The 23,383-nt window shown below is 42.7% G+C and overlaps 1 protein-coding gene across 1 annotated transcript; it reads left to right on the top strand.

Moving 5' to 3' along the window:
* Positions 1–1,724: 1,724 nt before the first annotated feature.
* Positions 1,725–22,540, top strand: BFSP2 (beaded filament structural protein 2). The gene is made up of 6 exons (XM_039709783.1): positions 1,725–2,240; positions 9,737–9,819; positions 11,692–11,848; positions 15,520–15,681; positions 20,985–21,116; positions 21,594–22,540. Exons 1-6 carry the CDS (start codon positions 1,785–1,787, stop codon positions 21,921–21,923), a joined length of 1,320 nt encoding a protein of 439 aa, XP_039565717.1. The 5' UTR covers positions 1,725–1,784; the 3' UTR covers positions 21,924–22,540.
* Positions 22,541–23,383: the final 843 nt, after the last annotated feature.

The raw sequence follows: 23,383 nt of genomic DNA, 5'->3' as shown, positions 1-23,383 counted from the left end.
TCTGCTCAGCATCAGAGAGCAATGCAGGGCTTTCTCATGAGGTGATGGGGCAGGCAGGATGACAAGGCTCTGTGTGGACACGGATGGACACTTTGGGAATAGACCTTTTCACCATGGGATAAATGCTATGCAATATGATACCTGTGATCCTCATGATCAGTTACTAAACAACCTCCTAGAAACCACTGTTTGATAAAAGAGTGAAAATTCCCTGAGGGTATTGCCAAGAGCAAAAGCAATCCCACAAGGATCTTTGCTTTTATTTACAGAGGGAGGTGGACAGAGGGAACAAGGTTACAGAAAACTAAATTCAGATATTTGGAAAAAGAGCCCATATTATTACATTTGTTTTCTGTACATGGTATTGCTTTTGCAAGGGAGATTTTCTAATTTGATACAGAGCAACTACACTGAAAACACTGTGTGAGAAACACTGTAGAATGCTTCCCATTTAACCAGTACAGTTTGCTTGGTAATCTAAAGGCAGAATACCTAAACTAGCCAAAAGTATTTGCAAAGCTGAGAGTCCTCACACAACCTGGAAATGGTGACCTGACTTTAAGCAGTCTTGCAATTCTCCAACTTAAAAAAACAAGTGAAACAAACTCCAGCCATCAACCCAGTGAGCCAGGATTAGGCACCAGTGGAAGACAGGGATTTCTGATTGTATCCTGTCTCGCCAAAGACTCACCACTGCCCCTGCACAAACCTACACTGCACTAGGGCAATGCCCAACATCAGCACATTGCAATCGTGCCTACAAAGATGCACACGGTGATCCTACACTGGAACAGCATCCTGGCTGTGAACTATCCCTGTGTGTAGGTAGAAAAAGCCAGACCTAATATTGTGTTGTGAAGGATTGCACTGTACCAGGAACACATCCTACTTATTACTTATTATTACCTATAAACTACCCACCTGATTACTAGTAGCTAAAGAATAGTGACATAAAGGAATTGCAGGGGAAATCTTCCCCTTTCCCTGCAATAAATCTCTTGGATTGCTTTGCCCTTTTCTTTTAATTCACAGTTGCCTCACTTTGTCACCACATTATGCAGGCAAAGAAGGCCTTGCTGAGCAGACAAAGTGCAATTGATAACGTGAAGTTAAACTGACTGAGAAGGGCTGGACATGAGGGTGCTTGTCCCTATAAAATCTGCTGGGCTTGTGTCAATATCCCTTGAGTGGGTAGTGAAGCCAAATTGCAGAGAAACCCAGAAGCTGCAGCAGACCTAAGGGAGCATTTGATGCTCTGCAGGGGCAAAAGGCTGGCTCGGCTCTGCTCAGCTGTGGCCCAGGTGACTCCACAGAGGTTTGGGTTTTGCTAAGTTAGGAAATGTCTTGCTGACGTAGACTATGCCTGGAGCGAGCACTGGTGTGAGAAGCAGATGTATTTGCAGTATATAACGGGATACCTGCGGCTATAAGGGTAGGAAATCATCCGGGAGTCAGCGTAGAAAACAGTGCTGGTATTTTAACACGAGCATTGTACTGAATCCCCGTCCCGCTGTCCCCGTAAACACCATTGTGCTTTTCATCTGCCACATTTGCAGCAGCAGCAGCAGGGAGATTTCCCCTGCAATGGGACTGCTGACCCAGCGGCCGCCCGGACAATGCGACGGGCGCTCCCAGGCAGCACAAAGCCCCCCTTCCAGAAAGCCGTCGCACAAAGCCGAAATCCCAGGCGAGCCCCATCCTGCTGGGCTCGGCACATCCCTGCCGCCAGTGCGGGGCCAGGCGGCCGGGCTGAGCGGCGGTGCTCGGCAGGCTGGAGCGACAACATGCCCTTGCCGAGGCGCCGGTCGTCCTTCCTGGGGCAGCAGCCCTCCACCTCGGCGGCGGAGAGCTCGGGGCCGCCCGGCCGCCGGGTGAGCGTCGGAGGCGGGGCGAGCCTGTCGAGACCCCCCGGCGTCTACGTGGGCACCGTTCCCACCGGCGGCGTGAGCAGCCTGGGCACCCGAGTGTCCCGTAGAGCCCTGGGCATCAGCAGCGTCTTCCTCCAGGGTCTCCGCAGCTCGGCCGCCGCCGTGCCCCTGGCCCCGGGGCTGGATAAGGGCAGGGGTCTCTCCTACGAAAGCCTGAATGGCTGCTTGGTGGAGTACATCGAGAAGGTGCGAGCTCTCGAGCAGGTCAACCAGGAGCTGGAGGAGCACATCAGAGTGTACCTGGACAAGAAGGCGGCCAGCGTGAGCAGCTGGGGAGCGCTGCGGGAGAACTGGGAGGCGATTTACCACCAGGTGAGCGCCGCAGCGGGACGCAGTGCGCGGGTCTTCGGCGGCTCCGGGCGGCCAGGGACCAGGCTGCTCATGAATGCCTCTGATTTCAAGGCGAGGAGCCCTAGACAGAGAGTTTAAAACCTATCTTCATGATAATTAGCATTATTATGCCTATTAATTGCCTCAGGCATCGTGCGCATGGGAGCTATTGAAGTGCACCCCAAGGCGCCGAAGTCTGGGCCGATCAGGACGGGTGGGTTTTTTTTTCCTTTATTTTTATTCTTATTTTACGTCTGTGGTTATTGCAGTGAGTATCAAAATTATTGAAAGAAATCTGCTAGGACTGAATTAGGTTGTCTTTCAACATGATATTGCAAGCACATTGAGGGGTTGTTTTTTTTTTTAATCAGCAATTCATATTTTTACATCATTCCCTTGTTGGCTTAATAACATTTTCAAAAGCTCTATTATTTTAAAATAATAATTACATGGCTACAAATTAGTGTCTCCCTTCCTTTTCTTTGCCATCACCCCAGCATCCCTTATTCCCACTTTCTCCATACGGCACAGTTATTTATTGTAGAGGTGTGAAATGGTGTCTGCATTGACCTCATGGACAGGAAGGATTTGCTTTTGTTGAGGGGTTGTTTTTTTTTTTAATCAGCAATTCATATTTTTACATCATTCCCTTGTTGGCTTAATAACATTTTCAAAAGCTCTATTATTTTAAAATAATAATTACATGGCTACAAATGAGTGGCTCCCTTCCTTTTCTTTGCCATCACCCCAGCATCCTTTATTCCCACCTTCTCCATACGACACAGTTATTTATTGTAGGGGTGTGAAATGTGTCTGCAGTGACCCCATGGACAGGAAGGATTTGCTTTTTCTGGCCAGTAAGGCCTTGCAGGCTGATGTCTTGCTTGCAGCAGACACAGGGCTCTGTCTGCTGAGGTCTTGGTGCACCACACTAGCCTGGCTTCCCAGCTCCCAGCCAGTGGCAGCAGACAGGATTCCAAGTCTGGCATCTCGCACACCTCTTCCCAGCAGTGCTTGTGCAGGCACAGAAAATGCCACCACTGGGTCTTCAGAAAGCTTGAAAACCATCTTTAAGTCGCCTGGGACAAATGTGTGTTTTAACTTGGGCTGGCCAGTTTTGCTTTGCATTTTTAGGGCAGGTGTTGTCCCAGAGCACTACAAACGTTGCTTCAACCCTGAACGTGTTGACATAAGCTGTTGTGCAAAGATCGTGTCAGCAGAAACGCCCAGTCAAGCACCAGCTTTTAAAGTTGCTACCTTTTAGTACTAATAAAGGATGTTATTGCTTCCTGAAGGAAGAAACTACTGAAGTAAAGGGGTGCTCTGAATCTGGGGAACAAAAAGCCATCTCCTTGAACCTATTATCTCACTGGGGATGATGGGGACTTTGATAGGGGACAGGGAGTTAATCCTTTGCAGCCGCCATCCGTGTTCTCCACACCAGTGTCGCATTTCGTAGTTGTAGACTTCATCTGTAAATCCTACAAGGATTTATGGTTAAGCCCAAAAATGTGGGACCATAGGAAAGGACCATTTAGAAAGGCCTGCTTGATTTTTCATTATATAAACCCCCAACATTACAGTGCAGATGAACCTGCAAATGTGATAATTTTTCATCCAAATTGCTTTCCTTTCAACCTTCCTTTGTAGTCATCCTTGCCTCTACCTCTTTTTTTGTGAATGAATAAGAGCATCTTATAATGAAATCTAGCCTGAATATCAGGCTCTTCCTATATGAAAATCGGAAAAATAAAGCCATATAGTAACAGCATTTGTGAGTATCAGAGAAGAGAAAAAGATTAGCATCATCCGTATCTATTTAACTATCAAAACACATCAGAGAACACATAAAATCTTCTGAATTGCTTCAATTAAATCAATAAAAGAGGCATCACTTAGTGGGTTTTGTCTTTCACGGATGTGATCCAAGCTGTTATGTTCAATTCTGATTAATAGATTTCTTTGCTTCTTTTTATTAAGCATTTAACCAAAAATGAAAGTAGGACCCTATCCAGCCCAAACACCAATTAGCTCATTCGTCCTGGAGCTAATTGGTAAAATTATGCCAGCATCTACATCAAAACCACCACATTTATTAAAATAATGTCAAAATCAGTTGCTGCAGAAACAGCTGAAATCACATGAAGTCAGAACCCTCTTGCCACAACACATCCCAAACAGAAAAGGAAACAGCATTGAGGAGCAAGGTGAAGCAGAAATGAGAGACACCTGGCAGATACACCCCTAAATGTAATCTTTGGAAATATATTCAGATTTTCTGCAGATCTCCACACCCACCTTGATTTCTTTAAAAGTGGCATACCCCATTTTCAGCTTCTTGTAAAATCTGAGCACTCATTTCAATTCCCAGCCAGGCCCATGGGCTCGGTGGGGAGAAATGCCTGGCAGCTGTAAAGCCCCTCAATGCCATTTGCATAAAAGAGCTATGAAAGTTTTAGGAGGAAAAACACTCAGGTAGGCACCTGGATTAGCCCAAGCTCTCACGATAGGAGCAGTTTTTGAACAAGAAACAGCAAAGAAAAATACAGAATTGAGAGGGCTTCTAAGCAGGAGCCCTTTCCTCTTGCCCTGCTACTGAAAAGACATGGACATGGCCACAAAGGGCTCTCCTGGTCTCAAAATCACAAATGTGACAGGCCCATCCTTGCCGTGGCACAGGAGAGACCCCAGCAGACCTGAAGTCCTATTTCCCTTCTGCCCTCCCTGGGATGTGCTCCAGCATCCCAAATTTTGGGTAGTTGCACTGCCAGCAAAAACAGCTTGGTGCCAGCATATCTCCCAAACACAGAGCTAAGGGAAAAAACGAGTCAACGAGTGACTCAGAGGGTGTGTGTGAGCACAGGATCCCTCAGGAAAAACCACTCGTGTTTCCTTGCAGCTGTCAGAGCCATGGCTGCAGCAGGGGATCACTGGTGGGAGCTGAATGGTGGAAAGCCACTATCCAGCTCACAAGGTTAATTACCCGCCTGGGCAGCTGGCTTTTAGCAGAGCAGGTGGACGCACACTAATTGGGACAAAGTGAGAGGATTTTTGCAGGAAAAGAGGGAAATGAGAAATCCTTGCCAGGAGGAATTCATATGACAGAATTACAATTTCATGACAGAAATATAAATTTTACCCTACGCATACTCTTCTCCAGACTTCATCCTGGTCTTCTTGTGGAAAATTCTATCTCTAATCAAATGTGTCTCTTCTGCAGAATAGGAGACTGTTTGCAATGGCAATTCCTTCCCAGGGAACAGGGCAGCACCTGGCAGAAGTGGATGCTTGAAACAATCTGAGTGAGTTTACAGAGAGAAGAGGGTAGCTCAGCCTCTATGACTGCTCAATTACAGCTGCATGGGAAACACAGAGATTTATTTTGTCTATGAGATGACACATAGTGCAGTTCAGATCACAGGCGTAAACACAAAAGCAGAAGAAGGAATCAACATCCTGGACTAATTTTATCATGGCTGTGACTGATCATGACATCCTGTGTGTGATTGGGAGCATTTGAAAGGCCTCCAGGGTTTTCCTATGGAGCTACTTGTATTTGCACTTGGCCTTTCTATCATTTAATCAGTGTGAATATTAAGCCTGGAGAACTCGCAGGTCTAACAGCCTGAGGAATTGCCACATTTGGACTCACACCCACTAATTTATTTGCTTTAGGGTCAGAAGAGCCTCTGAGTGTTACTGGTGACACACTCTAGCACAACACGGTGCGTGATCAGTGTCTGTAAATGGGTGAAATAGCGCTCTGCTACTCATCTAAGGGTACAACAAACTCCCACAAAATGGCACAAAGCTTCATCAACTGCCCTATAGACGATGGCAGTGAATTAGTTTTAATCATGTTCTCTCAGCCACCTCCAACAGCATAAATTTGGGCTGCCTTCATAGGCAGCTGTGAGGGGGTGCGAGGTTTTCTCCTTGTGCTTGGGCAACATCACAGTTTTACAGATAATTTCTTGAAGAGTTTTCTCCTTGAAACCTCTTTGAGAGGTTTGAGAACCAGGCATTCTTTGATGCTGTCCTGTGTACTTATAAAGTATTTGATGTATATACAAAATTGAATTTCCCTGGATGCAGCAGGAATCAGGAAAGGAGCCATCAGTCTCAGCCTCTCTCCAGGTATTACTTTCCTGAGGCCATGCAACAAATGCTGCCCTTGCCACCTTTGAGGTTTTCTCCTTCAGGCTCCGAGAAAGGGGTCAACATGGAAAGTATGACCAAGACCATTAAGAGTTTATTGCTTGGCAGTAGCCTGCAGGCTTTTAGCCTGATTTTAGTTGTGAATTAAAACCTGTTGGAGGCAATGGTCTCGTATCAACTATTTTCTTGTGGGTGTGGAAGGAAAGACTAGATCAACATCTTCTGATCTTTCCCCATGGAGGCCTTTGCTTTACTGAACTGAACTTAAAAGCTAGAGAAGTTTCCATTACATGAATAATTAAACCATGAGATTCATTATCACAGGCCACACCTGAGGACATGAATTTAGTAGCAGTCAGAAAGGATTTAGACTTTTGTAAGAATAGCAAAAGTACACAAAGCTACAGATAAAGCACAGCTAAGTATTTGAAAGGCATAGTAAATCTTGCCATGCCAAACTTGGCCAAATCTCTGTTAAAAATCAGAAGTTGCTAGTCACCAGGGACAAGGAGTAAATTCTCTCTGTAAATGTCTGTATGACATCAGTCTGGCATTTGCCCACTCTGTTGAAGCAGCTGTTTTATCCTTGATGCCAATTGTAACCCAGCAAATGGGCCAGATATTGATGCAGATTTTTAGGACACTTTTCTTCCAAAAAATTAACATTGCATTTTCATGTCCACAAAATCACAATGAAGTCAAAGAAAATTGTTGCTGCTTTGTAGTTAAGATGTTTAGTACCATGAATATTCACTGTTAATTCAAGAGCTGGAAAAAAATTGTGATCAAAAGGTGTATGTGCATCACAGAACTGAGTGTTGAAAGACAACGTGTGACTGAAAGGAGCTATTGTTAGCAATAATATTTGCATTTTTTGAACTCTTTCCATTTTGGCTCTTTGAATGTCACATGAGCATCAGTGACTTAAATCTCCCAGAAGCTCTGTGAAGCAGGACAGCACTGCCTTCTGCTTTACAAGCAGAGGAGGCAATGTCCAAGTGCTTGCAGCAAGGCCTCTCATTCCCAATGGACACAAAGAAGGGGTTTTCTAAACTGCTGCGTCATGTGTTTTAGTATACATGTCAGCAAAGTGGCTACAAATCTGTCTCACTAATGCTGTATGTTTGCATCCAGCTGTTGATTAATAGGAGAATTAAATCAAACAAAAGAACCCCTAGATGGAAGACTTAGATCTCTTCTTCTGAAAGCCTAGGAAAGGACTTTCACGACTCATCCAAATCAGAGGGAACCAAGACTTCAGAACTTGTGTCAGAGGTCTCTCTACTTCTGTGCTGACTAAATGCCAATTTTCCATCCTTCAGGAGAAACTCAGGTGTCCTGGTGCAAGGGAACCTGAGGACAGAAGAGCAGCATGTCCCCAAAGCCCCAGCTCTGCTCAGCTGCTCTGAAATGCCAGACATGGACAACCCAGGGTCGGGGGAGTTAGGATAATGCTGGTAAAGTGAGGCTGCAAAAAGATCAGGGAGAAGGAAATAAGGGGTTGAACAATGAAGAGCAGCCAGTTTGCATACAGAATTCTTCTGTACTTGTGTGCTGTTCAGTAGAGCTGGCTGGTGTGTGGTGAGGGACCATCTCTTTGCCCACACCTGTGGCTTTCATGACATCTCTGAGTCCTGTGCTTTTGCTGCACTCCCCAACTTTCCCATGCCAAAATTTGGGCAGTTTTTTCACCCCAAGTGGCAGTATTTACAGAACCTCTCTCCACTGTCCAGATGCTTTTTTCATGAAATGTGTCTGAGATGGCCTATCCCTCTATTATATTGTTGCAATTGGACAAGAAATCCCATATTTATTGAAGAAAAATACGTTCCCCATGCAATGGTGTGAAACAAGCTTCAGCCCCAACCACCTTCCTTGTTTTTTCCTAACAGTAGGTGAGAATGAAGAAAACCACTTTTTAACTTTTGTTCATCATCAGATTGACAAGATGTAGAGTGCTTTTAACTTCCTGATCCATTATAGACATAATGGATAATGAAGAACAGGTTATTTATCCACATTTCTCCTTATCAGATGCCTTCAGGTATTACATATTTGTTGGTCCAAACATTTGTAAGACATTTGGAGCAGTAAGCCACGGTCCATGAGGGTAAATGTTAATTACCACCTAGAAATGCTTCATCCTTGCATGCCCACCTTCACCCCATCACCAAGCAGCCTCAGGGCAGGTGGGAACATAGGGCAACAATCCCATGTGAGATAACTTGTCTGGATGCAGCCTTGATGTTTCCATATTGAATGGTGTGTTTCACCTTGGAGAAGCAGAATGCTTTGGGTGATTTGCAATCTTAGTTACAGACTTAATTATCTAAGGAAAGATTTTTCTGCTTCAAGAACTCTCTTGGCCAGCTTAAAAATCTGATCTTTTTCATGAGGTGATTTAGTTTTAACTGCAAATCTTCATGGGTGTCTCCTGAAAAAGACCAAAGAAATATTTAGTTCAGCTCTTCCAGAGTGACAGCATGGATCATGGGGTTACTGGAGCTCCCAGATACTTACTTGCAGAGGTGATCACTCCAAGCCTGGTACTGAATTCTGCATGGTCACCTCCATAGCTCAGTACACATGTGACTCCAGGGCAGGCAGTGGTCTTTTTTTCTTTTTTTATCATTTTATATAACCTTCCTGAATCACAACAAGCTGCCAAGTCACAAGCCTTTCTGGTTTACTTACCCCTCAAGTACCTCTTGAAACGTTAGAGATACACCCCAGAGCCATTGCAGTGATGCCACAATCTGATTTGCACAATCTTTCCAATCAGTGTAATAATCTTTGAAGGCTTCTCAGGTCTCATATCTATCGCAAGAGCCTAGAGGATCCCATAGGAGAAGGAAAACGACGCTCTGGGAGCTGAGGAGGGCTCGCAGGCGGCAGGAGCAACAAGTACTCCGTGGCTCCCTGAGGAGGACGACCCTGAAGAGGACTGCTAATATGGGAAGTAGAATAGGAACTGCATAAGTGCTGCTTAAATTGTATCTAGAAAGTATAAGTGGGACTTAAATGATGAAAGTACCTTGAGCGCAGCAATGAATTTTGCCCCTTGCAAAGAGCTGGTGATCAGAATAAATGTGTTACTACAAGATGAGGACTTAGGAGAAGTTTGATGACAAATTACAGCTTATTTGCCGAGAATTTGTGAACTTATATGTACAGAAATAATTTATTAAGTTATCTGGAATGAGCCACTTGAACAGCCCTAGGATGAAGGATTATTTTCAGAATCAAAGCTGTACATCTGTTGTACATCCACATGTGCTGAAGCTGATCATTGCTTCAGCTCTGTTGTATCTTTCTTCTAGGTGGGTGAAGCAGTCCTTGAAAATGCTCGTCTTATGCTGCACACCGAGAATATTCAAGCCTGTGCTGAAGATTTCAAAGACAGGTAGTCCTGTGGTGCCACCCAGCTGGCCACTTTCTTCAAACTTTGCCTTAGTGAACACTTAATTTGTAAGGATGTAATGCTATGGAGTAGAATGGGCTTGTTTTCAAAGTTGCATATTCATATTCAACACCCTGATTTGGGAGAAAAATAGCAATGGTGCTAACATTATTTTGGAAGATTTTGAAGATTCATAGTAACGAAAATGTGCACAAGCACAACCAAAATGACCTAAGCTAGTCTTAACACAGACATTGGTCTCTCAGTGAGAGGCCAGTATTCATTCAAAATTGAGTTGGGATTTTATAAAGGCAAAATTCCATGTGCTTTTTAGTTGTAATTTTTAGTACTTCTGTGCCAAAACCAAGTGGTTTTGGAAGTAACAATCATTCTGCTACAGCCGCAAAGTAAAACTGCACCACTACAGACATGGGTGGAAATGTTAGACACAACAACAGAAATGGGCTGTGCTGATTTCCCTTTACTGAGAAAAATAAGAAACAAAAGAAGATGTTAAACATTGGCAAACTACTTTTTTTATTGTCTTTCTGTTTGAAAAGCCTGATAGTCATGTGTATGAGTGCATGAACCTCTTTAGATTTTACTCAGGAGATGTGATCCTTCTAGCTTTTTATACTCATAATGGTCTCATTCATTTACAAATAACTTTTTTGCAAGCTCTGACACAAAAAACACACTTCAAATTAATTTATTTTTATCTCCTATGGCTTATCATCCCTTAAACTTTTTTTTTCTCTCTCTCTGGCATTATTTTATTTAATCATAAAACCAAAATGTGTTAATCATTCTTAAGTTTGCCTTTTATTTCAGAAAGGTACAACTCTGAGATACTCATTTGGCTTTACATCCAGCAAGTTACATTCATATTTTATGTAGTTTTAAAAAATACTTTTTAGAAGTGTCAGCTGATTTGGATGAGCAGTCTACATAACAAAAACAATGTTGAATCAATCTACTGCATAGTGAAAGCTCCTGGGATCACTCTCCCAAGCTTTAAACTCCCAGCATTGAAGGTGGTTATCAAGGAGCAAAGTGTTTATGAAGCAGGTTCCCAACTAACCTGCCAGCCCCTCCAGGCCCCCAGGTTGGACGGGTTTGGCACAAATGTCTCCCACCCAAGGAAATTCACAATGCAATCCAATTTCAATGGAAAGCCTAAACCAAAAAGTTACAAACAAGAGCAATGCAGCAAGCAGTGCTCTGGAATAGAAAGTTCTTGCCAAAATCCCCCTACCATTACAGCCATAGTTTGGAAATGAGCCGTTTGTTCCAATAGCAATTTTAGCTGACAAACCAACCACAGAAATTTCCTTTTTATTTTGATAGTGCTGGGATTTGGTCTTAGGAATGGGCCAGGACCCTGGAACATCGGCCAGACTTCCATCAGCTTGTCTGTTAGTAAAAATAATGCTTGATGTTTTTTCTTTAACCATTACTCTAAAAGGTTTTTGTGTAGACAAGTGAGTAGGTATTCTCATTTTACAGCCAAGACTGTAAATGCCAACTGAGAAAAAGCCACCCATGGTGATACTGTAGATAAATATCAGATCTAGCAAGAAACCATGAGCCTCTCCCTGCTTTTTCTGGAATCCTATCAGGTTGATAACCACCATAGCACATACTGCTAACTTGGCCTGTTTTCTTACACTCTGAATTAATGACAGGGCACTCCAGGCAGTTAACTTCAAGTACAAAGAGATAAGGTGAGAGCAAAGTATACTGTCTGTGTTTCTGTGCCTCTGTCTGGGACATGTTCGCTAATTAGCAGAAATAGTATTCAGAAAAAAAAGGGACAGGTTTTACTTGCTGAGTTGTGCTGTGTTGAAGTTTGGCTTTTTTTTTTTTCCATTGCAGGTATGAAAATGAGCAGCCATTCAGAAAGGCAGTGGAAGATGAAATTAATTCCCTATATAAAGTGATTGATGATGCTAATTTAACTAAAATGGATCTGGAGAGTCAGATAGAAAGCATGAAGGAAGAACTAGCTTTGCTGTCAAAGAATCATGAAGAAGTAAGTGCAGACTCGGGATACTGCAAAGCCAATGTGTGCCTGTTTCATCTGGTTGGTATCACATATCTAGTGCAAAGCAAACATTAAAAACTCCACCTGTGTCTGTGCAGGGGGGGGGATTTTCCTGAAACCTACTCCTATTTCTTCCTTCTCTTTTAACTCAGAGGACTAACCTGTGTGGCCTTATCAAATTACTTACATGTAGGTGTTAACCCTTTCTTGTTTGATAAATGTGATGTGGAAGAGATGCCATCCCTTCATTTCTTGTCAGACACCAATGATGGTCAAGGGGCTGCACAGTCACACACATGGGTATCTCAGCAAGAGATCTGATGGAAGGAGAAAGTGCATGTGCTGTGTACCAGCTCTGGTCCTGCTGCACTAATGTTGAGCATTTACCAGGTTCTTATGAAAATAAGCTGCTTGGCTTAGCAAGGCACTCAGTTCCCAAAACTGAATTTCTCTTGAAAAGCACTGAAGAAAGTCACAGGGTCAGCAAGAGATCTGATGGAAGGAGAAAGTGCATGTGCTGGGCACCAGCTCTGGTCCTGCTGCACTAATGTTGAGCATTAACCAGGTTCTTATGAAAACACCCTGCTTGGCTTAGCAAGGCACTCAGTTCCTAAAACTGAATCTCTCGTGAGAAGCACAATACTGAAGAAAGTCACAGGTACAGTGGCATGAAGGAATGACTCTAAAGAATCATCATCAAAGGTGCTGGCAAAATCAGGTTTCATATGAGATGTGAAAGTGCAATTTAACTTTGATGGCAAGGTTCATTTTATTACTTACTATATAATGAAGCTCACAAAGGAAAATTGGATTAGAATCAATCTAGAATAATTTACCTGGAAATCGGGGATGTAGAGGGTAAAGGTGCTAAAGAATAAAGGTTCAAAAGGGTTAGGGGAGGCCCTCCCATTGAGTCATGAGGCTAAGAGCAGACCTCCTTTCTTTCTAAACTCCTGATGGAGATTAGATGCAGCTGAGCCCAAACTCGACCTCAGACTTGGCCAATGGTTTATAACTATAGGATTTGTCAGCACCTGATCACTGACTAATTTAACATTTACAAAATGATCCAATAGGTTTTCCTGTAAGTGCAGCAGTAACTTAACGGTAGATCTGGGATGGCAGTATTCATACTATTCTTGCTATAGGGTATTTAAACCAATTCACACACTCACACAAACAGACATGAAGAGGTTTGTTCAAAGGTGCCTGTTAAAAATTTCCTTCAAGTTCAGTGCAGTACTCAAGGTGGATGCTTCTGCATCTCAGAAGCACCAAGTCAGATGCTTCTGCATCTCTCAACAGGTGAGGGCTGAGCCTTGAGGGGTAGTGGGGATACCCCATCAGCATTTGGCAACAAGTATTGAATATTGCAAACTTGAGAGCTTGGTAGCTCTGAGAGGTGTCCCAGTCAGAGGGAGATTGCTGCTCACAACCCACTGCAGTCCAGTTCTCAAGGGCCTCACTCAGGACTACTGTTTATAGAGTGCCAAGATGATTGGCTCCAGTCATTTGTCAATCTCCATCCTGGCTGTAATCCAAGACGGTAATTACTGGAGATTTCCTCAGAAGTCTGGTAACAAAAATATTGTTCCACTTGAGCTCTGATTCAGACAACTAATATTCCAAGTTTATGCTAGGATAGCTGACTATCTCTCCCCCTTCCTTAGTTAGGCACCAGAAGCTCCTAGGAACAGACAGTGTTTCTGATAAACACAAGGGAAACTTAATTGTCCAAAAGCCATTGATTGACCAAGGGTGAGGTCTATAAAGAATTCCTGAATCCACAGAGAGGCCCCAGTGGGTGGGGACGATGCACCACCACAGACAGGCAGCCAGAAGAGAAGCTCATACTACCCATTTTTGCAATACTTTCCCACTTACTCACTGCATTCACCAACACTATTTGCATGAAGGTGGTTTGCTTCCTTCAGCAGGGATTTCAGGATTGAATACAAATCAGCATCTTTATTCATGGGGACTTGAATATGGAGCTGTTACTAATCCCTCATAAGGGAGAGCAAGCAACTGTGCTGATGCCTCAAAAGTAAGATAGAGCTTGAATTGTGATGGCTCATGAAAGCAAGGTACTATCCTACCTTAAATTTCTTACCAGTTGTTCCTCCAACCACAAGATTTCAGCAACACTGGCTTGCCAAGATGAGGTTGCATCACCAGCTCCCCACTTGCATCAGTCTAATTCCAAGGCTGGCATTTTGCAGAAAATAACCATTGGCTTCATTACCAGGAAGAGAGAAGAAGATTGAAATTGTTTCATATAAGAGGGTAAAGAGAAAAATTGTAGAAATAAACAAGATCTTCTTTAAACCTCCAAGTAAAGCAATGACTGTTGTGAAACCAGAAAAACTGGTGCTGATGCTGTTCTCTGTCTGTAGCTATGGCATAACGAGAAAACCACCTTGATCCATCTTGATCCTCATGTAGCCAGCAAGGAGCCCTTGCAGAGTGGAAAGATGCTTTTTTCTTTACCTTTTGGGAGTACCTGAGCATTTGCAGAACCACTTCAGCACACGCCTGGTTTTCCCATGGCAGCAGGACCTGGGGAAGCTGCTTAAGAGAAGTCACAGAATAAAGGCTAGAAGTAACTATTGCTGAGCTCTGGCAAAATAAAGTCCCAAAGACTTTCCTGAACTAACTCAAACCTTTCTTTCCATTGGTGCTCTCACTAGCAAATCCATGCCAAGTCCTTTTGAAGGTTTTGTGAACTTGGAGTGGGCACATTTTGAGGTTTGCATTTTTGCAGGTTCATAATTCACATAATTCCCATCCATTTTTTCCAGTATTGTCACTGTCAGGGGCCATTTCTACAAATACAATTCCCAGATGCTTTTACACTACCTTTTTCTGTTCCAGTAACACAAACAGGCTGATATAAAAGGATTGCAGTGCCAGACAGTTAAGATACATGTGAAAATCTCATTAATTCTTTTGTTCCTGAACACGATGTACAGCTGATGTGCTACCTTTAAGTAATTCTAAACCTGCTAATTCTCTAATGGTTACATATTTTTGGAGCACTTAAATTTAAAAAAGAAACAGAATGCTGCCACAGAGGAGAATCCTCTTGATCTAACATGCACATGCATAAAACACAGATTTGTCTCACACAAGCTGCGAGGCTGTAGAGCTCCTGCTGCTTTGCACATCTTGTATCTTCCAGTAGATGCTGGAAGGCCCATGCTCCTGCATGGTGCAGCAGCAAGTTTTTGATATCCTGTAAGCTGTTAGTTCCTTGGCCCAAACTCCACACTGCAGCTTTACTGGCAATGCTTGTAGTGATTTCAGATCCCAGCTGTGCAGAGTGCACGTCTCAAGCACTGGCTGCTGGAGAAACTTGCCACTGTTGAGAGGCTGCTCCAGGCACTGCTTTGGTGCAGGGCTTCAGTCTCCTTCCACCAAGGGGAAAACTCTTCCAGCACCCTAGATCTGCAGGAAGAGACCCCATGCAGAAGCAAGGCAAATCCACATCTGAAAAATAAACCCGTCAGTGCACTAAATCATCAATTTAGAGATAGCTTTTGGGACCAAATTTAATTACTCTCTGTTTGTGGCACCAAAAGAGCTCTTCCTTGAGCTTCTCTGAAGATACCATTCACTTGTCCAGTTCACTTTCTTTATGTTTGTTATTTTTGTTCAAGGATGTGAAGGTATTATACAAGCAGCTTGCTGGATCTCAGCTGGAAGAACTTGATGTTCCTCTGGGAAGTGGCCTCGATGACATTCTGGAAAAAATCAGAATCCACTGGGAGAGAGACATTGAAAAGAATCGTGCTGAGACAGGTGCCCTGCTCCGTACCAAGGTCAGCACTCTGTAACCCACTCCAACATCACAGGATATCAAGCAAACACAAAATCTCTCTAATATTCTGCAATATCTTAGAGGGTTGGGTGTTTTTTGGGTTGTTTTCTTTTTGAAACAGAAAAGATGTTAAAAATCTAAAGTATTTTGGTCCAAGTCCAAAGGAGAATGCACTTATAAATATAAAGGCCTTCTTGGGATGCACAGAGTTAAGCACTGGTGGAAATGGCCCTGCTCATATCACAGGTATCTGTGGGAGCCTTTCAAGGGCTCTGAAATGTCGGCTAAGGAAAACAAACTTAATCAGTTGATACCTTCTGTATAGGATAAGCCACTGTTATTACCCTTCTTACTAGGGCTGTTCGTCCACTTAATAATTTACAGGGGTCTATAAATAAGAATATAGACATTGCCCTCTACACTACGGACTCCTTGGTTTCTCCCTGATACTGTTTCCTCTGGCAGCAGTGGGAAACCTAGATATTAACTTAGAAATGAAAAGTGATGATGATAACCATTCCCTTTAAATAGGGGTTCTCCTCTCCTGATGCTGAGTCTGAAACAGCCTTTTAATGCAGCTTTTTCTCTGTCATGAAGGATCACTCACTTTCCAAAGTTTCTGGCTGAAGTAAGTATTTTTGCACAGCTGAGACATTAAGTTCAGTGGATGATCCTGTATGTTAGAAGCCATCTCATTCTGAGCCAGCTCTTACAGCAGAGCATGACAGGGTAAATCAGGAGAGCAACAAAGATGGTGAAGGGCCTTGAGGGGAACCCTGGTGAGGAGTGGCTGAGGTCACTTTGTTTGTTCAGTCTGGAGAAGAGGAGGCTGAGGGGAGACCTCATTGCAGTTTGCAACTTCCTCGTGAGGGGAGAAGGAGGGGCAGGCACTGATCTTTTCTCTCTGTTGATCAGTGACAGGACCTGAGGGAATGGTCTGAAGCTGTGTCAGGGGAGGTTTAGATTGGATGTTAGAAAAAGGTTCCTCATCCAGAGGGTGGTTGAGCACTAGAAAAGGCTCCCTATGGGAAGTGGTCACAACAGAAACCTGACAGAGCTCAAGAAGCGTTTGGACAATGCTCTCGAGCACGTGGTGTAGCTCTTGGGTATGGATCCTGTGCAGAGCCAGGAGTTGGACTCGATGATCCTTGTGGGTTTCTTCCAACTCAGCATATTCTGTAATTCTGTGAAATCATAACTGCAGCAGTGCTGTTGAAGTACTTAGTAAAACCATATAAAAGTATGCCCCCTGTTCCAAGGTAAAGAGCTGCCATGAGAGATGTAGGGGGTATTGAAGGCAAACAGTGAGAAAAAACAACAAAACCAAGAAATATGTTTGCAAACACATGTGCAAGCTCTGAGTTAATTTTCAAAATAAAGAAGAAAAATCCTGTGACAACAGTGATACCAAAACTGCTAGGAAATATACAAGAAGCCAAGCAGAGGGGTTTATTCCAGAGGTCCCATCAAGTTTGTCAGAATGCCAGACTTATTAAGCAAATTTTTCATAAAGTTAGTCTGTGGGGTCTGATTTTCAGCTCATGCAGTCCAAAGGAAGTGAGTGACACAGTAATAAACTACATGAGCCTGGACAGTGCCTCCATAGAAAGCACATGCAGCCCTGAAAAGCCAGGGCATCCTCAGTGGCCTCTTGAGCTTTCCCCAGAAAAATCTGTTCCTGACCCACTGCCAGGTTGCTGCAAAATGAGCATCACTCTGATGGCACCATATTCTTCAGTGCTCCCACTTCCCTGTCCTTCTTGTTCCTCCTCCTTCTTCTCCTGTGCAAAAACACCCTAATAACTTCTTTCTTCCTATTTCTTTCATACCTTCAATATCTGGTCTTTTAGCTCCTCAAAGATATCATTTGGGGAGAAAATTGACAGCTCCTAGTACATTGCTCTATCATGTCTTTGATACCCAGCCTACCCCTACTCAGCCATCTTAGCCTAAGCTCTTACTAGTTTCAGTTTTGGTTTGGTTTTTTAATTGAATAAAGAAACAAAAAACATCACAGATTTCTGGAACAATTAGTTCTGGTTCTGCATAGATTCTGGTAAGACATTCTAGGGTTTTTTCCTATCATGTCTTTGATACCCAGCCTACCCCTACTCAGCCATCTTAGCCTAAGCTCTTACTAGTTTCAGTTTTGGTTTGGTTTTTTAATTGAATAAAGAAACAAAACATCACAGATTTCTGGAACAATCAGTTCTGGTTCTGCATAGGTTCTGGTAAGACATTCTAGGGTTTTTTTCCCCCACAAATTAAACCCAGATGATCCGGTTTTGTGTCCCTTGTCTCCTACAGACACAGATCAATTCAGATTACTGCTATGGATACAGATGACAAGAGTTTAGCTTTTATCAACTAAACTTATGGTTTTAAATTGTCTTTTGTGGTTAAGTTGTACCACTTGGTTGTCCACACAGTGAAAAACTTGCTCTTGCTCTTTTGTGACATCACAGGAGGGAGAGCAGTTCCCCGCAACCTTTTGCTCTTCATTACCAATTTTTTCAGTGTGTCTCTGTGAGGTTTTCCTTGGCCCCTAATATTTTAATTTCCTTTTTCTGCACCTACTCTCTGGTGTGCCTGTGACCAGCTCAGACCAAGATGTTTCAAATTATGTCCTAGCACTGACTTAGACATGAGGGCAGTAGTTTAGTATTTTTGTTATTTTCTGACTAATTACCTTGCCTTATTTGCTTTGTCTTGTGATGAGATTTGCAGTGTTGGCTCAATTTTTCAAGGACATTTGGGCACCAAAACACACCAATTTAAATTCATACCTAATGGGGTTTCACTTGGGCCTTTTTTAGATGAGTAACCTCAAAACTCAAGTCCATTGTTTTCACCTGTGCACTTTTTTGTCTGTAGTGGTCAAAATCTTTCCCCAAATTGACACAAGTAATTCAAACCCTTGCAAGACATGCATGCTATTTAATATTTTTCCCTGGAAAGATACTTCACTTACTGATGTGCAAGACATGCATGCTATTTAATATTTTTCCCTGGAAAGATACTTTACTTACTGATGTGCTGTTCTTTCATGTAATTTGATTCCAAACATCCACCCCTGCTCATTGCTGATCTGTATGGTTTTCTGTCATCCATAAATCCTTCTAATTCATGCTTTATTCCCAATGCAGTAGACCTTGAGGCATCAAGCTGTTAAGTTTCTGTCTTAATGGAGCTAGACCTTCATGTTCTGTCTCTTGAACAGCTGTTGATCCATGGAAAAGTTCTGCCCTGAGCACACAAATACACAGCTTTCTCTGTTGTCCTCATAAAAGGTTCTGACAAAAATTTGTGAATTATGCCAGTTGTTTCTCCCTTTTTTGCTACTTTGCTAAAACTGTCCCAGAACACTCAAGAGCTTTTCAAAGTAACTTTCATTCTTTAGATACCACCCTGGTCAACTCTGTGTGGTGGTGTTCCATTCCTAACCATTCTTTCATTATCTGGATTCCATGAAAAACAGACTAATGAGGGATCCTGCACTCATGTACAATGCTTGGCTCGAGATTGTACAGAGGTCTGAAATCCACAGACTCCTAGAAAACTCAAGCACCAACATGATAAAGACTTAGGAATATGATTTCATCTTCTCCCTCCATTAATCCAGTTGTTTGTAGTCACCACATGCATAGCCTTTCCCTTATAGAGCATCTCAGAAATAGGAAAAATCCCCAGAAAACATGAATTGCCTAGTGAAAAGGACACACAGACTACTTCTGCACTTCTCCACAGAAGGAGCCCCAAAGCTGAGGCCAAGTGTCATGCCCAGCAGCACCCCACACACGGACACTTGGGGCTGGTAACCCTGTGAGGAGGGTGGGGAAACCTCGTGTGTCCCACAAGCTTTAGAGCGCATTTGGCGTGTGCTCACTTGCTGTGTCCTCCTCGGTGTTCAGGACCTGATGCAGCCATCTCCATCTACTCCATCCGCCTGTTCTCTTGTTCACAGCACTATGGTCAGGTTCACAGCTTAGGGTAGCTCCTGGAAGGGTTTCAATGCCACCTGTGTTGAGGGCAAGCTGGATTTACAGGTAGCATTTGGGCCACCAGCAGGGTAAACGTCAAAGCCAGGCTTCAGGTAATGGGTGTAGGCCATAAATGTAAATGCAAAGGCACCTTCCCTTCCCTGTGTATCTCTTTAAAAAGAGGCATTTACAGTCCTCGTAGCCCAAGAAGGTGTGAGACACAATTTACTGAAGAGTGGCAGGTCCTTGATCACTGGTTCACCAGGAACAGTAAGGCAGAATTATGTCCCTCTGAAGCACAAGCCCCAAAAAAGCATTTCCAGAAAACACAGGATCTGTGCAATTTGCTGGAAAGGACAGGTTTGGTGCTTGGATTGAAAATCAGCCCTCTGCAACAGAGGTTCTTAAATCTAAATTTCTGTTTGAGACTTAATTGGTATTTAAATGACCTTTTCCCACTGAGGCTATTTCATTCACAATATGCAAGGTGTGGGCTTCACATGGTAATACAAAAAAATACCTATTTTTGGTGCATGGTCCTAGATTTTTAAAAATTCAGTCTTACTTTTAAAATTAAAAAAAAAAACAGAGCAGGGTCAAGATGAAGTTTCAGAGTAGGATGGAAGTATTTTGCATAGTATAATTTTAGCATCAACCACAAGAAATGTAGGTTTTGACTGAAGAACTGGGTTTTCTAGAGAGCCCAGAGCTCTGGGCTGAAAAACCTTGATCTCAGCCCCTATTAAAAAGTATAGAAATTCTATTTTTACTAAGGTAATTTTTCCTCCACCTATTTTCAAGGAACCTGAACTAAACACATATAAACCCCCCCAAGCCGTAAGAGCAGGAAACAGCATAATTAACTTAGGACTTAATTAACAGGAATTTTTTTTTACCCCTGTGATATGACTTGCTATCTGACTCACAGACTCTTATGTGCAAAATTAAGGTGTGATTACTTCTGAAGACACATAACTTTTTAAGAAATCTTACAGTATGGCTATAAAATGAACAATTACAGCCATGTTTTCTCTTTAGAGATAATTTTAAACATACAAGTATGAATTCTGAACAGCTGTTGTTGACACAGATAACATAAATATGCTTATATGCATAAGCCATTTTGCAGTAAATGCCTAGAAATATGATAATTTTGACACTAAGAAGTATCCAGAATTATTCAGCCGAGGGATTTAATGCACAGGAATCAAACTTAAGAGTCAGAATTGCCACAAACTGTGAAAACATTACTGTCAGTTTGGTCTGTGAGGAAGCTAAACCATAACTTGCGTAGGTTGTGATGACAGTCGCCTTCTTTCACCAGCAACAGGCTGAGACGACGGCTGCCGTGCGAACCCAGGAGGAAGAGCTGGTGGAGGGCCTCAGAACCGAGTTCCATGAAACTGCCTGCAAAATACAGAGCTTGCAAGCAGAAACCGAATCTTTGAGAACCTTGGTAAGGGATGCTGGGTTTTCAGTGGGTGTATTCTCTGTGAACTCAACGCACCTCCTGAGGGGAACATTCCTGTCTTGAGACGCAGAGTTAGGAATGAATCCCATTTTCCACCAGATACTGTTTCCAGAGATGCCAGACATTTCTGGGCTCCTCTTGAATGAAATGGTGCTCTAAGTGTACCACATTTGACAGCCAGGCTCCAAATTTCCATCTTCACTGTATTTGTACCCAAGATTGCTTGGTAGTGTAGTGCTAGACAATGTGAGGAATATCTGCACCTTATAAAAGTGCAGCTATTCAACTTTTGTAATGATAATACCTAATACCAAGGTAGCTAAAGAAAGGAATTTTCAGAGTATATATGTAGGATATATATATTATATGTATATAATAGAGATATTGGCCAAAACGGAATAAAAATCACTATGAAGCATATGAAAAGTGATTGATTTATTGTTTGCTGTCCTGTCCTTGCAGAAGAGGGGTCTGGAGAACTCTTTATATGACGCCAAGCACTGGCATGACATCGAATTGCAGAACCTAGGCTCTGTCATTTCCAAGCTGGAGGCAGAGATGGGAGAAATCAAAGTAGAAACCGAGCAGCAGCAGAGGGATCGTGAAAACCTGCTGACTAGCAAACAACAGCTGGAGAAAGACATTGCTGCATATCACTGCCTCCTGGATGGAGAGCAAAGCAGGTACTTATCCTTAAAAGGATGGAGAACATGCTCCTCAGGAAGGGATTGTGAGGTTGCTGGAAGCAGGAGGACTGGGGTGCTTCTCACATTTCATAAGGCTGGCTGGTAGATGGCGAGGTTTGGAGAAGCTGCCAGAGGGGGAGAACACACCAAATCCCATCAGAGATTCCTAATGTATTGGAGATGGGTGGTTTCCAGCACTACCACAGAAGGACATGGTTTGGGAACATGCCATGGATTTCACTTCTCTGAAGGTTTGAGATGTGACATTACTACCAGGGGCTACATTAGTGGCTGCAAAGCAGATATGTTGTTGTTTCCTGATTTGAATACATTATGCCATCCTTCCTCCTCCCTCAATACAGTCCAAATATTATACTGTGATCCTGGGAAATCTCCCTGTCTAAGCTTGTAAGTTTGTCCTGAAGTCCAAGGACAGGATCTGGACCACTGACTGTACCTTTTTGAAAAAATGTTTTGACTCTTAAGATTTTTCCTCCGGGAATAACCTGTAAACACCTTTACAGTGGTTGGGTTGGGTTGCCTGGTTGGGCATTTCTAAGATACTTTATCACCCTTAGCCATGGAAACCTTTGAATCTGATCCACAGATTTTGATTTGCTCTTCTGTTCAAGACAGGGAGAATTTTACAATAATGAAATCTTGCTGAAGCTGGTGAGATTTCACCTGCTGAACTGAGGATAGGACTTGGTTCAGCAATTTTCATGTTTGTAGTAGTGACCAATTTTTATCTTTTTTTTTTTTTTTTTAAACTTTCAGCTGATTATGACTCCCAGCTCACAGAAGACCATTGCCATTAAAGCAAAAGATATCACTGCCAATTATGTTCGTGGAAGCTAAAAACCCATCAAAGCAGCCTGCTTTATTCAGTTTGATTCAACAATCAAAGTAGGTTGTAGCTTGAACAACTTTATTAGACCCTCTTCACGTAATTGCTTTGCTTACAGATTTCAATTTACTCATGTTGTTAAAATTATAATAAAAATAAAGAATATCAGGCTTTTGTTTGATTTTTTTATTTCCTTCCAGTATTTTTCATGATAGCTGGCGGGGGGTGGATTCAGAATATTGGCTCTCCACTTCCGACCAAGTTAACTCTTTCTTTTCACAGTACAAATTTATCAAGACTGAGCTACCCCTCCACTGTGCACACAGCACCCACATGGAAATAATGAGTGCTCTGTTGTGTCAGAAGACCATCAGCTCAGTAGTGGGAAATCTAATTCAAATAATGCCAAAGGAGTTTAAGTGCACCACTAACTCAATATGATTAATTTTGCAACATGTAAACCAGCAGAAGCATTAATCTAAGCATCCCAAAAGTACCTTAGAAACACATTTTTCAGTCTAGACTAAACTTCTGGAAAAGCTGAAGGTGCAGGAGAGCAACAGCAGTTCTGCCTACATCCAGGCTACATCCGTTTACTGTATACTGAAAGTCCAAGCCAGGGTATCAGTTTGTGAAAATTTGATACTTCTTGATATATTGATATATTTTTATATTTGTTTTTATATGGTTGCTCTTTCTTAAAATCAACATCTCTCCAA

The sequence above is a fragment of the Passer montanus genome, unplaced genomic scaffold, assembly GCF_014805655.1.
Source record: "Passer montanus isolate IOZ18808 unplaced genomic scaffold, ASM1480565v1 scaffold10, whole genome shotgun sequence".
Classification (NCBI taxonomy): Eukaryota; Metazoa; Chordata; class Aves; order Passeriformes; family Passeridae; genus Passer; species Passer montanus.
The sequence above is the reverse complement of the archived record's forward strand: the minus strand, read 5'-3'. Positions and strand labels throughout refer to the sequence as shown.

Coding starts and splice junctions, on each gene's coding strand:
- BFSP2 (XM_039709783.1), top strand. CDS start 1,785: ATGCCCTTGCCGAGGCGCCGGTCGTCCTTCCTGGGGCAGCAGCCCTCC. Junction 2,241..9,736: donor GGGAGGCGATTTACCACCAG/GTGAGCGCCGCA, acceptor TCTTTCTTCTAG/GTGGGTGAAGCAGTCCTTGA. Junction 15,682..20,984: donor GTGCCCTGCTCCGTACCAAG/GTCAGCACTCTG, acceptor TTCTTTCACCAG/CAACAGGCTGAGACGACGGC.